This window comes from Ambystoma mexicanum, chromosome 8, assembly GCF_040938575.1.
Source record: "Ambystoma mexicanum isolate Mex_15411 chromosome 8, UKY_AmexF1_1, whole genome shotgun sequence".
Taxonomy (NCBI): domain Eukaryota; kingdom Metazoa; phylum Chordata; class Amphibia; order Caudata; family Ambystomatidae; genus Ambystoma; species Ambystoma mexicanum.
The window spans coordinates 434,999,920-435,014,569 of record NC_090929.1 but is presented as its reverse complement, the minus strand read 5'-3'; the positions used below and the strand labels follow the sequence as shown (position 1 = coordinate 435,014,569).

At 48.2% G+C, this 14,650-nt stretch overlaps 1 protein-coding gene across 24 annotated transcripts in view; it reads left to right on the top strand.

Moving 5' to 3' along the window:
- KIF1B (kinesin family member 1B) overlaps positions 1 to 14,650 on the top strand; it is a 2,119,562-nt gene that overhangs the window by 1,732,911 nt on the left and 372,001 nt on the right. For all 24 annotated transcript variants that reach the window (XM_069609972.1, XM_069609971.1, XM_069609973.1 and 21 more), the window contains one exon: positions 10,239 to 10,344. In XM_069609972.1, the coding sequence (XP_069466073.1) occupies positions 10,239 to 10,344 (106 nt within the window). The remainder of the gene's footprint in view (positions 1 to 10,238; positions 10,345 to 14,650) is intronic.

Genomic DNA, 14,650 nt, shown 5'->3' with positions numbered 1-14,650 from the left:
CAGCACGACAGCCATGTTCTATCTGAACAAGCAAGGGGGGACTCGTTCGCCAAATCTGTCCAAGCTTGCCCAGAAAATATGGATATGGGCACTCAGACGGAACATCTTCCTGTCATCGCAACATGTTCCAGGGGAGCTCAATTCCCTAGCGGATGCTCTAAGCAGAAACTCCCTCCCAGAAGAACACGAATGGGTCCTTCACAGAGACGTAGTAGAAGATCTCTTCTCTCAGTGGGGTTTCCCCACTATAGACCTATTCGCCACAAGCGAAAACAAACAATGCCCAGGATTTGCATCCAGGTTCCCCCAGCCGGACTCCCAAGGGAATGCCCTGTGGATGAACTGGTCAGGGATGTTTGCGTACGCTTTTCCACCAACTCCTCTCATCAGGAAGGTGGTGTGCAAGATGAACAAGGAATCTATGACGCTCATCCTAGTTGCTCCCATGTGGGCGAGACAACCATGGTTTCCACACCTACGCAGGATGGCGGTGTGCGAACCCATCAGACTCCCAGCCTGGTACAACCTACTGTCCCAGCAACAGGGTCAAACAGTGCATCAGGAACCCAACTCTATGAACCTAGCAGCATGGCTCCTGAAGTCATAGAGTTTGGACATCTCAAATTACCACAGAGGTGTATGGACATTCTAAAGGAGTCCAGGAAACCAAATACAAGGCACTGTTACTTTGATAAGTGGAAAAGATTCGTTATCTGGTGCCAGAATAAACAAATCAACCCGGTTGATTGCACTCCTTCCAACGTTGTGACATACATGCTCCACCTGCTGGATGCAGGGTTGGTTTTTAACTCGCTGAAAGTACACCTGGCAGCCCTCTCGGCTTACACCACATCCCATAACAAGGTCTCGTGGTGGAAAGTACCAGTGGTTAAAGCCTTCATGGAAGGAGTAAAGAGACTTCACCCTCCTATTTCGAACCCACCGCCAGGATGGGACCTCAACGTGGTGCTAGCTAAGCTCATGGGACCCCCATTCGAACCCATGCATAAAAGTAGTCTCAAACACCTGACTTATAAAACGGCCTTCTTAGTAGCCATTACCTCCATAAGAAGGGTCAGTGAAATTCAGGCTCTGTCAGTGCAGGATCCTTTCTTTACTATCCACAAGGACAAACTGGTTTTACGCACACACCCTAGGTTCTCACCTAAATTCATATCCAAGTTCCATGTAAACCAGTCCATCGAGCTTCCGGCTTTCTTCCAGAACCCGCAAAGCTCGGCTGAGGTGAAACTACACACCCTAGATGTGCGTAGGGCGGTCCTATACTATGTAAATAAAACCAGACCGCTAAGGAAAACAGATCAACTGTTTGTCTCCGTAGCTACAGGCAGAGAGGGGGATCGCGTCTCTAAGGGCGCTATCTCGAAGTGGATTATCAACTGTATACAGCTGTGTTACTCTCTTTCTGACAAGACTCTGCCTTTTACGCCAAGGGCCCACTCTACTAGAGGCATTGGTGCCACTCTGGCTTTCATTGCAAATGTTCCCCTCGACACCATTTGCAAAGCGGCTACTTGGAGCTCTATTCACACTTTTACTCAGCATTACTGCATTGACACTCATTCCAAGACAGATACACAAGTGGGACAAGCGGTTCTAAGACACCTGTTTGCTCATGACCCTTCTCACATCCCACCTCCTTCTTCTGGTACTGCTCGCTAATCTATGCACAGCATGTGATCTAAGCAGATTCCACAAGCCTCAGAAGGGATACATTACTCACCGTAATCGTATTTCTGATGCTTGTATCTGCTTAGATTCACATGCGACCCACCCTTCCTCCCCTCCGAGAGAAGGCGCATGATTGCTTGTAGTCTTACCTTTTCTGTCTATCTGCTTGGATTATCTGTACTCACGCTACTCCTCATGCTTCCTCATGTCAGAAAAAATACAATCTGAGGATCCTACACGCGTGAGGGATCTTGGGTACAGTGGACGTCACACTAGGGATAGTATTACTGGCACGCCTGTGTCGACGCCCATTTTCGACTTTCGAAAAACAAACTGTAATACTCCGCAGCTTCCACTAGATGTCGGCCTATGCACAGCATGTGAATCTAAGCAGATACAAGCATCAGAAATACGATTACGGTGAGTAATGTATCCCATATATGTATTTCTGAGGCTTGTGGAATCTGCTTAGATCACATGCTGTGCATAGGCCGACATCTCGTGGAAGCTCCAGAGTATTAGTTTGTTTTTCGAAACTCGAAAATGGGCGTCGACACAAGGCGTGCCAGTAATACTATCCCTAGTGTGACGTCCACTGTACCCATGATCCCTCACGCGCCTAGGACCCTCAGATTGTTTTTTTCCGCCATACTGGTCGGAAGCATTCCGCAGAGTTCCCTGGCCTTAGCCATACTTTTGCTAAAATATTGTTATATTTCCCCATTTCTCCACCCCAACGTCGAGTAACCGCATCCACACTCGATGCCGGCCCCGGAGAAAGAATCGACCGTCGAGAGCTGCACGACGGATTTGGGCCTCAGAAGGCCTCTGGCCTCGGCCCGGGCCTCAGAAGGCCTCTGGCCTCGGCCCTGCAAGTAGGGGAGAGTGGGGGGTGGACATACTCTACACTCTTTTGATATATAGGTACATTCTTATATATTCCTACACTTATTAGCCCGCTGCCACAAGGTGCGTATGGAGGGTACCCCTTTCCAATTTTGCCCCAAGTGCAACCGCAAGTACCCTTGGGTTGACAGACCCGCCACGTTCAATCTCTGCTTACCGAGGGACAACCCCGAGGCTAACTGCAGAGCGTGTAGTAGGTTCAAACCGAAAACACTCAAGGACCGTTCGATCAAGCGTTGGGCCCAACACGCCAGGAGTCAAGAGGCCCTGGCAGCGGAGGGCGCCTTCAGCGATGGCAGCGACGCAGTGCTTTCGGACGGCGAGGGCAACGTGGCGTCAATCGACAGCCAAGCGCAAGTCCCCGATCTCGGAAGGTCGTCCGGCAGGGCGGCTATGGGGAAGACCCCCGGCGACACAAGCGCTACCCACAGCACTTCCACAAAACACATGAAGTCCAACCGAGACTCGATGCGCACGTCGAGTACTCGGAAAGAGGCACATGGAGAATGGTCCGAATCGGTGTCCTCTGGGCGTTCTCGATCTAGATCACCGCATGACTCCAGGCAACCATCCACTGTTGCCAGAAGTGCCTCGCTCCCCAAGGTAACGGAGGTTCGATCGTCAGAAGACGAAACCGACCTCTATCCCCAGTCCGCACTCCAGGAGTCGGCGTCAACAGGCCGCAGAACGGCTGCTCCCGAGTCCCAACCTCCATTATCCAGAGGTAGGGACACTACCCCGAACCTTGGCGCCAGGCGTCGAAAGGCTCCGGAGGGGCGAAAAAACAGGGTAAACACTCTTCCACACACGGGGAAGGGGAAAAACAGAGGAAGCCGTCTCAGCCTCGTTCCACACCTCAAAAACATTCTACCCCAAATAAACAGATGGACAAGTCTCAGTCTTCTGTTATCCCAAAGACCCCTGTTCAAACCAGTAAGTCTAGTCTAGATAAGACAGAGAAAGGCCTTCAAGAAAGAATCATTCCCAGTTCAAGAGAATGGTCTACTGATGACATAGACAGTCATGTCAAGGATGTCATCATTGGTAGATTTCTACGCCAAAAACCCTGAACACTTTCTCTCTTTTATCCCCGACGGGTCAACTCCCTCAGGCTCTAAGGATCCTATACCCCCAACTAAGAAGTCCGGGGTTGAAGCTCCTACTTCAGACCCCTTCATTATACAGCTCTATTCTCAATATCAGGGAGATCCATCCCTTTATGAGGATCCAGATTTGAGCATGTTGGAAGAACAAACTGGGACTGGCTACTATGGGGATGACGAGGACCAAGAGGAGGAGGACAACCCAGAAACCTACAGGCAACATTCCCCGGTAGATCAAGAACCCCCGGTTACCGACTCCCCTGTCGATAACCAGCCTCTCTTGAATGAAGTGCTGTCCAGAGCGGCAGAACACTTCCACATTGACACCCAGGGTGCTCAGGAAGAGAGGGACTTTGCCGAGGAGTTAGTGGGAAAAAGGAGACCTGTTGCCCAGGCCATCCCTATCCTTAAGTCAATACAAAGGAGGATAGACCCTTCCCTTGTTAATCCCTATCTCACTAGGGCGGTAAACCCCAGAGTCAACCTTTGATGCTGCGGATAACGCCGGCAGATTGATAGCAGAAGGTACTGTTATCAAAAGGCATGCTTGGTTGCGACAGTCTGGGTTCAAAGCCGAAACCCAGGCTTCATTGATAGACAAACCGGTGGAGCCGGATTTATTGTTTGGAAAGGCGGTCGAGGACGTGCTGAAAAATGCCAAGGACGAGTATGAGACACTCAAATCCGTAGGCCAGCTAACCAATAAACCCCCAAACCAGAAAGGGAATGGCAATTTTCGCCGCCCACACGGACAAAATTCCCAGAGAGGGTATAACCATTCCCAGGGGCAGGGTACACAATGGAACAACAACAGCCAGCAGTCTACCCAGGGTTATGGCAGGGGTAATAAGAGAGGGCGTGGTAAGGGTAGAGGCAGCCCCAGTAGAGGCGCCGGCAAGCCTCCACCAAAACAGTGACGTTCCGTTCAGGGTCCCTTCTCACACATCCCCAGTAGGGGGACACATTTCCAACTTCACCCAAGCTTGGGAAGGGATCACTTCAGACAGATGGGTGCTGTCCACAGTGTCTGCAGGATACTGCATAGAACTGTTAGAGCGTCCCCAAAACCACCATCCACGACAAAAAATACATTCTTTGGACCACCAGAAGATCCTCCTCGAGGAGATCGTCAATCTTCTAGCAAAGGACGCGATAGAACCCGTCCCGGGACACCAGGTAAACAAGGGTATTTATTCAACTTACTTCCTTGTGCCAAAAAAAGATTTGACAATGCACCCAGTATTGGACTTACGGCCTACAAACAAGTATGTCAAGCCCCAAAAATTTCGCATGACTACTCTCCAAGAGGTAATCCCCCTCCTAGAAAAGGGGCATTACATGGCAACATTGGACATGAAAGATGCCTATTTTCATATTTCCATGTTCCCAGCGCACACAAAGTACTTGCGCTTCAAGGTAGACAGTCGGCACTACCAGTTCAAGGTACTGCCCTTCGGGATAGCCTCGGCTCCAAGGGTATTCTCCAAGGTACTGGCGGTGGCGGCAGCACACCTACGCAGGGAGGCAATCCCGGTGTACCCTTACCTGGACGAGTGGCTCATCACGGGGGAGACCCCAGTAATTTGCAGAACAAACATTCAAAGGACGATCGACCTCCTCTTCGAATTAGGCTCATCAATAAATGAGAAGAAGTCAAGTCTGGTGCCAAGCACATCCAAACATTTCCTAGGAGCTATCCTAGACACGCAAGAGGATTTGACGTTTCCATCAGAGGAAAGAATTCGGAATATACTGCTGCAAATTCCGCAATATAAGGCCGGTCGCCAGATAACGGTACGCAAAGCAATGTGTTTTCTGGGTATGATGGCGTCATGTATTTACCTGGTCCTCCACGCGCCCCTGTGCATGCGTCCCATGCAAGAATGGTTGGCGAAACAGTGGTTTCAGGCAAGTGGTCAGTGGGACGATCTAGTGGTCGTTTCGCCAACACTGGAACTAAGCCTTCACTGGTGGACAAGAGAACATCTGTCCAAGGGGAAACCCTTTTACGATCCCGAGATACAGGCGGTAGTCGCAACCGATGCATGCCTGACAGGGTGGGGAGCGCACCACCTCCACCACACAGCTCAGGGTCTCTGGTCCCACTCAGTGGCCAAGAATCGCATCAACCTGCTAGAGCTTCTGGCAGTATTCAGAGCGCTTCAAGCGTTCGAGCCCTACCTGCTGAATCTGTCAGTGCAGATCCGGACGGACAGCACTACAGCCATGTTTTACCTAAACAAGCAAGGAGGGACTTGTTCGCCAAATCTGTCCAAGCTTGCCCAGAAAATTTGGATATGGGCACTCAGACGGAAGATCTTCCTGTCATCTCAACATGTTCCAGGGGATCTCAATTCTCAGGCGGATGCTTTGAGCAGAGATCCCCTCCCAGAGGAACACGAATGGTGTCTACACAGAGAAATCGTAGAAGATCTCTTCTCTCAGTGGGGTTTCCCCACCATAGACCTATTCGCCACAAGCGAAAACAGACAGTGCCCAGGATTTGCATCCAGGTTCCCCCAGCCAGACTCCCAGGGGAACGCCCTGTGGATAAACTGGTGAGGGATGTTTGTGTACGCTTTTCCACCAACCCCTCTCATCAGGAAGGTGCTCAACAAGATGAACAGAGAATCAGTGACGCTCGTCCTAGTTGCTCCCATGTGGGCGAGACAACTGTGGTTCCCACACCTACACAGACTAGTGGTGTGCGAACCCATCAAACTCCCGGGCTGGTACAACCTACTGTCCCAGCACCAAGGTCAAACAGTGCATCCTCAACCCAACTCAATGAACCTAGCAGCATGGCTCCTGAGGTCATAGAGTTCGGACATCTCAAATAACCACAGAGATGTATGGACATCCTAAAAGAATCTAGGAAGCCAAACACGAGGCACTGCTACTTTGACAAATGGAAACGATTCGTTATCTAGTGCCAGAATAAGAACATCAACCAAGTTGATTGCACTCCTTCCACAGTTGTCACATACATGCTCCACCTGCTGGATGCAGGACTGGTATTTAACTCACTGAAGGTACACCTGGCAGCGCTGGCAGCATACACCACATCCCATAACAAGGTGTCGTGGTGGAAGATACCAGTGGTTAAAGCTTTCATGGAAGGAGTAAAGAGACTTCACCTTCCTATTTCAAACCCTAGACCAGGATGGGACCTTAACGTGGTGCTATCTAAACTCATGGGCTCCCCATTCGAACCCATGCATAAAAGCAGTCTCAAACCCCTGACTTATAAGACGGCCTTCTTAGTAGCAATAACATCTATAAGAAGGGTCAGTGAAATTCAGGCTCTGTCAGTGCAGGATCCATTCTTTACAGTTCATAAAGATAAACTGGTTTTACGTACACACCGTAGCTTGTCACCTAAGTTTATTTCTAAATTCCACGTCAACCAGTCCATCGAGCTTCCGGCTTTCTTCCAAGACCCACAAAGCTCAGCTGAGGTGAAACTACACACCCTAGATGTGCGTAGGGCGGTCCTCTACTATGTAAACAAAACCAGACCGCTAAGGAAAACAGATCAGCTGTTTGTCTCCGTAGCTAAACGCAGAGAGGGAGATCGCGTCTCTAAAGGTGCCATCTCTAAGTGGATTGTTAACTGTATCCAGCTGTGTTACTCTCTTTCTGACAAAACTCTGCCTTTCACGCCAAGAGCCCACTCTACAAGAGGCATTGGGGCCACTCTGGCTTTCATTGCAAATGTACCACTTGACACCATTTGCAAAGCAGCTACTTGGAGCTCTATTCACACTTTTACTCAGAACTACTGCATTGACACCCATTCCAAGACAGATACTCAAGTGGGACAAGCGGTTCTAAGACATTTATTTGCTCATGACCCTTCTCACATCCCACCTCCTTCTAACACGTAATCATATTTCTGATGCTTGTATCTGCTTAGATTCACATGCGACCCACCCTTCCTCCCCTCTGAGAGAAGGCGCATGGATGCTTGTACTCTTATCTATCTGCTTGGATTATCTGTACTCGCGATACTCTTCATGCTACCTCATGTCAGAAAAAATCCAATCTGAGGGTCCTAGACACGTGAGGGATCATGGGTACCATGGACGTCACACTAGGGATAGTATTACTGGCACGCCCTGTGTCAGCGCCCAATTTTCGAGTTTCGAAAAACAAACTGTAATACTCCGCAGCTTCCACTAGATGTCAGCCTATGCACAGCATGCGAATCTAAGCAGATACAAGCATAAGAAATACGATTACGGTGAGTAATGTATTATATATAAATATAAAAATTCTTCCCATCTTTTTGTTGGGTCACTCTGTTGGAGTATACCCTTGTTAATGTTCTAATGGCTGGTTAGGCTTTGCCTGTGGTTTTTCTTATGCTTCGTTCAATCGCAAGGGGAAATGTTACAGGAACTGAGGTGTGAGGCGTAGTGACGTGGTATATATATATGACGCCTGAATTCATTTCCGGAGCCAACTATCGAGAGCCAGAAAAAAACGGATCCACTATTGGTGGCATAGTAGAGGTCCACTACGCCCCCTGGCATAAAGGTTTCCGTGCAGCAAAGCTGGAGATGAACATCTATCATGGTGAGGAATCTGCGGGAGAAGAATCCATGGAAAGAACATTACGGTATGGTAATTTCACCGTCTCCCCGAAAGTCTGGGTCTATGACGCCTGCCTGGACATATAGACCAAACTTCCAGTCCAGATTTTGGGGCAAATCTTATATAACAACCCAGAAGGGGGTATTGGGCCTATGTCCGTGGGAATCATCCCTCTTTTTCCTGGAGGGATAGTGGCTTCTCTGCTGCTACAAATGTCAAAGCCTATGGATTCTGTTGTGGTGGTAGAGGGGTCTGAGGCTCGGTGACAACATTTCTGGAATTTTAGGGTGCCCCAATTTGTCTCAATTGAGTCGTATCCCACCCTGATACCATATGTAGGGAAGGCATGGTATCACAAGTATTGACACTGACACAATGGATACAATTTGTAAAACCTTTATTCTGCCCTATAATTAAGATGGGAGTAGTCTCGACCATCAAACGATAAACAAAACGGTCCTAGTGGAGTCTGTCAAATCAAAAATGGCCTAGACTAACAAAAAACAAATGCCTGCCCTATCTTATGTACAAAAAGTGTAAATAGGAGAACATTTATGCAAAAAAGAAAAGTCTGTGTTCAAATGATAATGTGACTGAACCAGCTCTCCTCCCCACATTAGGCCTTACGAGGTAAGGTGATCCTTGTAGGCAGGATGACTCACTCTGGCTCAGCTTCCAACACATTACACAGTTCAAAACCGTGGATTGAACCCGTCTGGCCTTCCACGCAGGCTCAGACCTTCAACACGCAGTTCTCGTAGGTCCCCCTCTGTAGGGCTCAGACCTCTCACGATACAATTCACACAAAGTTGCAAGGGGGGCTCCCTACCCTAAGCTTAATATACTTCGAGTCTCCTTCAATTGGGCTCGGACCACTTTCGGATGTGCGTGACTTTCTTCACAGAATCACGAAGGACCACTTCGACTCAGTATCTCTGATCTTGCAGCTGTATTTTACTTTAAAGTTCGTTCACAGGTCTGCCTTTCTTCGCGCCTCATCCACACGCGTGCAGCCCTCACTTGTGATATGATGTTGCTACTTCATTCACTTTAACACACACCGGTCTCTCAGTTCACTTGCCAACTCATCGGCTGTGTGTGCTTCTTTCTTGTTTTGTGTATTCCCATTTCTGAGTCAAGGTTAGTAACACATGCTTGACCTCGCCTCCTCAACTCTGCTGTTCACCCAGGAGGGTTGCTGACGTCCTTGAAACACAATGCAATCTTCACTTGTGGGATCTTGCCTTCTCCACACGTCTTTCGCGGTCTGTCGGAGGCAACAACATCCAATAGGGGGAAGCCTTGAGGTTGTCAGCCTGCTGCGCTCGTCCCTTGCTCCGTTGCTCTGCTTCAGTAAGTGTGCCTTTGTCCTGGATGTTCTGCTCGTTCTCCGCCTTGCTCAGAGTGTGTCTTTAGGTATATGCACTTAGGGTAAAGTGCCTGATTTTGCCTGACCCGAATAACGTGACAGTGTTAGTGTGAGAGTGTTAGTCTGGTTACCCTCAGTCACCCTCTTCCTCGGCCCAGTGTTTGTGTAAAAATGGGTGGGGGGGAGTTGGGACTTCTGAAAATCCTAAAAAATAGGATGGGGAAGATGAACGAGAAAGGGGGGAATACCACGTCTCGCCATCGGCAATCTCACCCCACTCCTGAAGACCCCTCACCTAGGTTATCCTCCCACATTGGTTCACCCCCAAGGGTCTAGATCCAAAGGCGATGGCCGTGCCCTTGCCACCTGAGAGAGAGTTCCCGGGGGACTAGCAGGTGAGATAAACTCTGGTGTCTCACAGGTAAGTAATGTATGTCTTTGCTTTTATTAATGGACATTGTGTTCCCAGTTTGTAGAACCCTTGCTTTTTTTTTCAAGCCAAAGAATTGACAGAGTTATGTTAGTTGGCGTTGTTTTTTCTGTAATCCAATGTCTTCCTTTTTTTTATGTAGGGCGAATTCGAAACAAACCAGAGGTAGACGAATCTGCGGCAGATGCTGTTCTTTCTTTAAATATAATCTCTGCAAAGTATCTCAAGACTTCACACAACTCTAACAGGTGAGTATTAATGCAATCTAATGAATACCTCCCTCTCACAGATTCATCAACTTCAAAATGGCTCCAGGCACAGCCTGGCTCCTGAAATCTTTATACAGTGAATAGGGTGCACAAGTGTGTCCTTCCATGTTGCACTACGTCAAGGTATCCTTTGGGCCGCCATTCCTGGATATCATGTAGATGGTTGGGTGATTGTTCAGTGAGAAAACTTGAGTTAATGGACGATTAACTTTAGGAAGTTTAATGCAACAAAACCATTGAAATTCAGTGAAAAACTATGTCAGTGATTTTAAAATTCTACTGCGGAAAATTGACCTAAAGCAGGCCCACCCAATCTCTATGCCACTGTGGACAAAAAATGCCTGCCTAATCCATGATCTTCAGAATGATCAAGGACTCCATGGAATCTATAATATACACAAACTATAAAACATTTTATTCATATTTTGCATACCATAAAGAACAGCCTAATTTCATCAAAACCTACTTCAGTAAAAACTTCTGAACATGTTGCATAAACAATCCTCTTTGAAGTAACAAGAGGAGCTGTTACTAGCTTGAAAAATTAATAGACATCCCTGTTTTGGCTAAGTCTTTTAGTCTTCCATACCTCAATTCTAGCCCAGTTCTTCGCTTTTGCCACCTGCTTCCCAGCCAGCATTTTCTGCTCTCTTTCCCCTGGTGGTCATGTATCTATCCTCTTTCTCTTGAACTTCACCCTGCCTTCACTGTCTTCACTTAACTACTTCTTTGACCCTCCATCATGCACCTTGGCATTGCTCCATTCCACCCAATCTAACTTCTACCTCACTCTTCCTGATCCCGGTTCCCCTGCACCTGTCAAACCCAACTTATCCATTCTCTAAGGATCTCAAACCTCATCTATCCTCCTGCATACTGCACACCCACTCGCTCATTTGTCCCGCCTCCTCTAACAGTTTCATTTTGTCTCTAGAATGCATATCCTCTATGCTCTCCCACCAATTCCCATCATCTTGCGTATTCTTATGTGACTGCAGATGTTTGGGTACATCATGATCCCAATCACCCCAGACAGTGCCTGGAGGATGTTTTACCTGGAGCTTCTAGACATGTCAGCTTTTCCTCCTTGTTGCCTCTTTGCAGGGTCCCCATTCGCAGGGGTCCAGACATCCATGAGAGCCTCAGCAGCCTCATCCTTCATGTTTGGCTGCTAAGAAACTGAGATATAAGAACTAGGACTTGCCTCCCGATGTCCAGGATGAATTTATTTCTGCCAGAATGTCCGCCACTGTCCATCTATGCCTGCAGGCAGCACATGATTTCCAGAGGTGGACTGGCCTAGAGGGAACTCTGGAGATTTCCCGGTGGACCTCTGCACCCTGGGCCTCTTTTGTGTGGTATTTCCAAACTTTCTCATAGTAAAAGCACTGGGCTTGCTGAAAATGTGTAATATGGGGCCACTTTGAACATTGTTTCCAGGGCCTCTTTTGGTCCCCAGTAATTATTTCCAGGGCCTCTTTTAGTTCCCAGTCCACCCATGATGATTTCTGCTTGGTGCCAGGAGTGGGGCTTTTTCCCTTTGATCCAACCCCCCTCTGCATTTGATTTTCTGCTCTTTGGTCCAACAAGGACTTCATATTGGCAATGTGAAGGGGTACCTGGCTACGATTTCACTTTTCAAGAGGACCTCGATCAGGGCCCATTCTTCACTATATCCCTACCCTATTTTATGCAGTATAACGATTTTTCCCTGTGCCAGTTTATTGTTCCTAGATGGGATTTGTACCTTGTACTTACATTCCTTATGGTGGACTATTTTGAGCCTTTGCATTCATGTTTCTTGATATTGCTCAAGGTGATATTCATGGTTACCATCACCTCCACTAGGCTGGTGAGTGAGCTCCATGCCTTTTCAGTTAGACCTTTCTACCTTTCGAAGGAGAAGGTTACTATGTGATGTTGGATTTCCATCTCTTACAGAAGATCAACTTCCCGGCTCCCCGCACCCCCTGCCGCACCCCTACTCTGCCTTACCCTTCTAAGACACAGGAGCACTGCTCAGACCCCAAAAGAGCTCTCAATTATTATGTCCCTTGGACAAGGGACAACATCAGGAAGAATGACAAACACTTTGTGAGTTACACTAAAGCCTGTGTGGGCAGGGCTTTGACCAAGCAGACCTTGTCCAGATAGATCGTCATTTGTATTTGTGTGATGTGATTTGACTGGGAAAGATGTGCCTGTTTGTCTCATGATCCATTTTACAGGGGGTTTGGCTGCTATCTTTACAGAGGGGTTTTCCTGTAGAACATCTATCTGGCGTCTACGTGAGCATTACCGCACACGTTTGTCAACATTATTTTCTGGATTTCTTCTCAGGACAGGATGCCAAACATCCACAGTTTTCTGATGTATGTGATAATCTTCCTCTCCTCCCTGCTCCAGGTTCTGTATTTTGATGCAAGACTATCTGAGATGAAGAATCAGAAGAAAGAACTACTTGCTTCTCGGTAATGGTCTTTCTAATAGTTTAGTCCATCCTCCCACCGATTCCTCTGTGCTCTCCCAACTTGTTCTTGGCTGACAGCTCATACACCTACTGTTCTGAGTGCGAGGGAAAAAGACAAAAATTAGGTCCTGGTACATGGCTGGCCCCATATATACTAGTCACGTCGTCAATTTGGGCGCGATGTGCCCCCTGGTGGCAGTAAATGTTTCAGATGACAGCTGCCATTGGAGAACCTCTAGGATGAGGAATCTCTGAGAACAAGGACTAAACCATCAGAAAGAACATTACCGAGAGATAAGTAATTTGATTTCAATGGACTGCTTTTCTCCCTCAGATTTCTCATCTGATAGATATTGCCTCCAGCTCTGCTGCTTGGGAAAATTTCCGACAGGGGTGGGGGGGCGTGGCAGATCCCGACCCGGCCATCAACCATCGATCCATCTTACTCGGCATCTGGTCGTCAGCTCCGGACGTGACGTCAGATGTTGTATAAATACCCAGTCACTACTCCCCATACCTCAGTTCCTTTTTTATGCACGCTAACACGCTGCTTGGATACACAGGCGAGTCTTTGACTCTCTCAATGTTTTCGTCAAAACATTTTGCTTTTCAATTCCTCGACGCATAATGTCGGTCGCTCGGGTATCGGGTTTCAAGCGGTGTACCGACTGTGGCACCAAGATATCCATCACTGACCCACACAAGTTGTGTCTCTGGTGCCTCAGCACGGGTCACGGGACTGACAAGTGTCTGTTGTGCGCCAAAATGCAACTGAAATCCCTACGCGATCTAGCCGCTAAACTCGCTCTTGGTTGACTGCCATCTAAATCACTGGTGCGGTCGACAGTTTAGTCTTCAGTTTGAAACTGAGGGGCACACCCCGAAAAAACAAAATAGGCGGAAGAAGAAACGGTCCTACTCGAGGAGTCATTCTGCCTCGTCCCGAAAGAAGAAAAGGTGTCACAACCACTGTCGGGATTCTGATTCGTCTACGGATAAAGGTAAGTCGTCAGTGGGGCCTACCACCCTCCAAGAGTGTGAGGATTTGACGCCAGCGGTCTGGCCACCTTTCCAGATCTCAAATGTCGATATATGTCCAAATTCAGGGCTTTGGTACAAAGGGTTATTGATACCGTAGGATTGCATTAATCTGTGGCGCAGTTACAAGGTTATGACCATGCAGATATCTTCGATGATGGCCTCACCACAGAACGCAATATGCCTTCAAACCCTGCCATTACTGATCCCTTAACAATTATGTGGCAGCACCCTTGTTCTATTCCTCCCATCAGTCCTACCATTTCTGTGAAATGTAGGCCGGCTCGAGGAGACCCTTCATTCCTCTCACCCTTCCCCGGAGAGGCTGGTTATTATGCAGGCTTCCACTGTCTTATCTAGACTTGCATCTTCCACTTCCACCCTGCCTCCCGACAGGGATGCTAAAAAGGTTGATGCCTTAGCAAAGAAAGCATTTACTTGGGCCAGTATAGCCCTTAATGCTACAAATGTGGCAAGCAGTTTTGCCAAATACTCCTTCTGTCCATGGACAGCAGTTGAAAATGCTGCTTAGTGTGTCCCAGAAGGAGAGAGGCACGAGGGCTTCCAAAAGCTAGTGGAGGATGGGAAAAAGAGGTTGCCAGACAGTTGCTGCGAACGGGCCTGGACATCGCCAGCTGTGTGGGCCGATCTATGGCATCAGCAGTAATGCTAAGAAGGCAGGCCTATCTAAAAACATCTGGGTTCTCCCTTAATGTCCAAGTTAAACTTCTGGACATGCCCTTCAAGGGTGATCTTCCTTTCTGCCAGAAAGCCAAC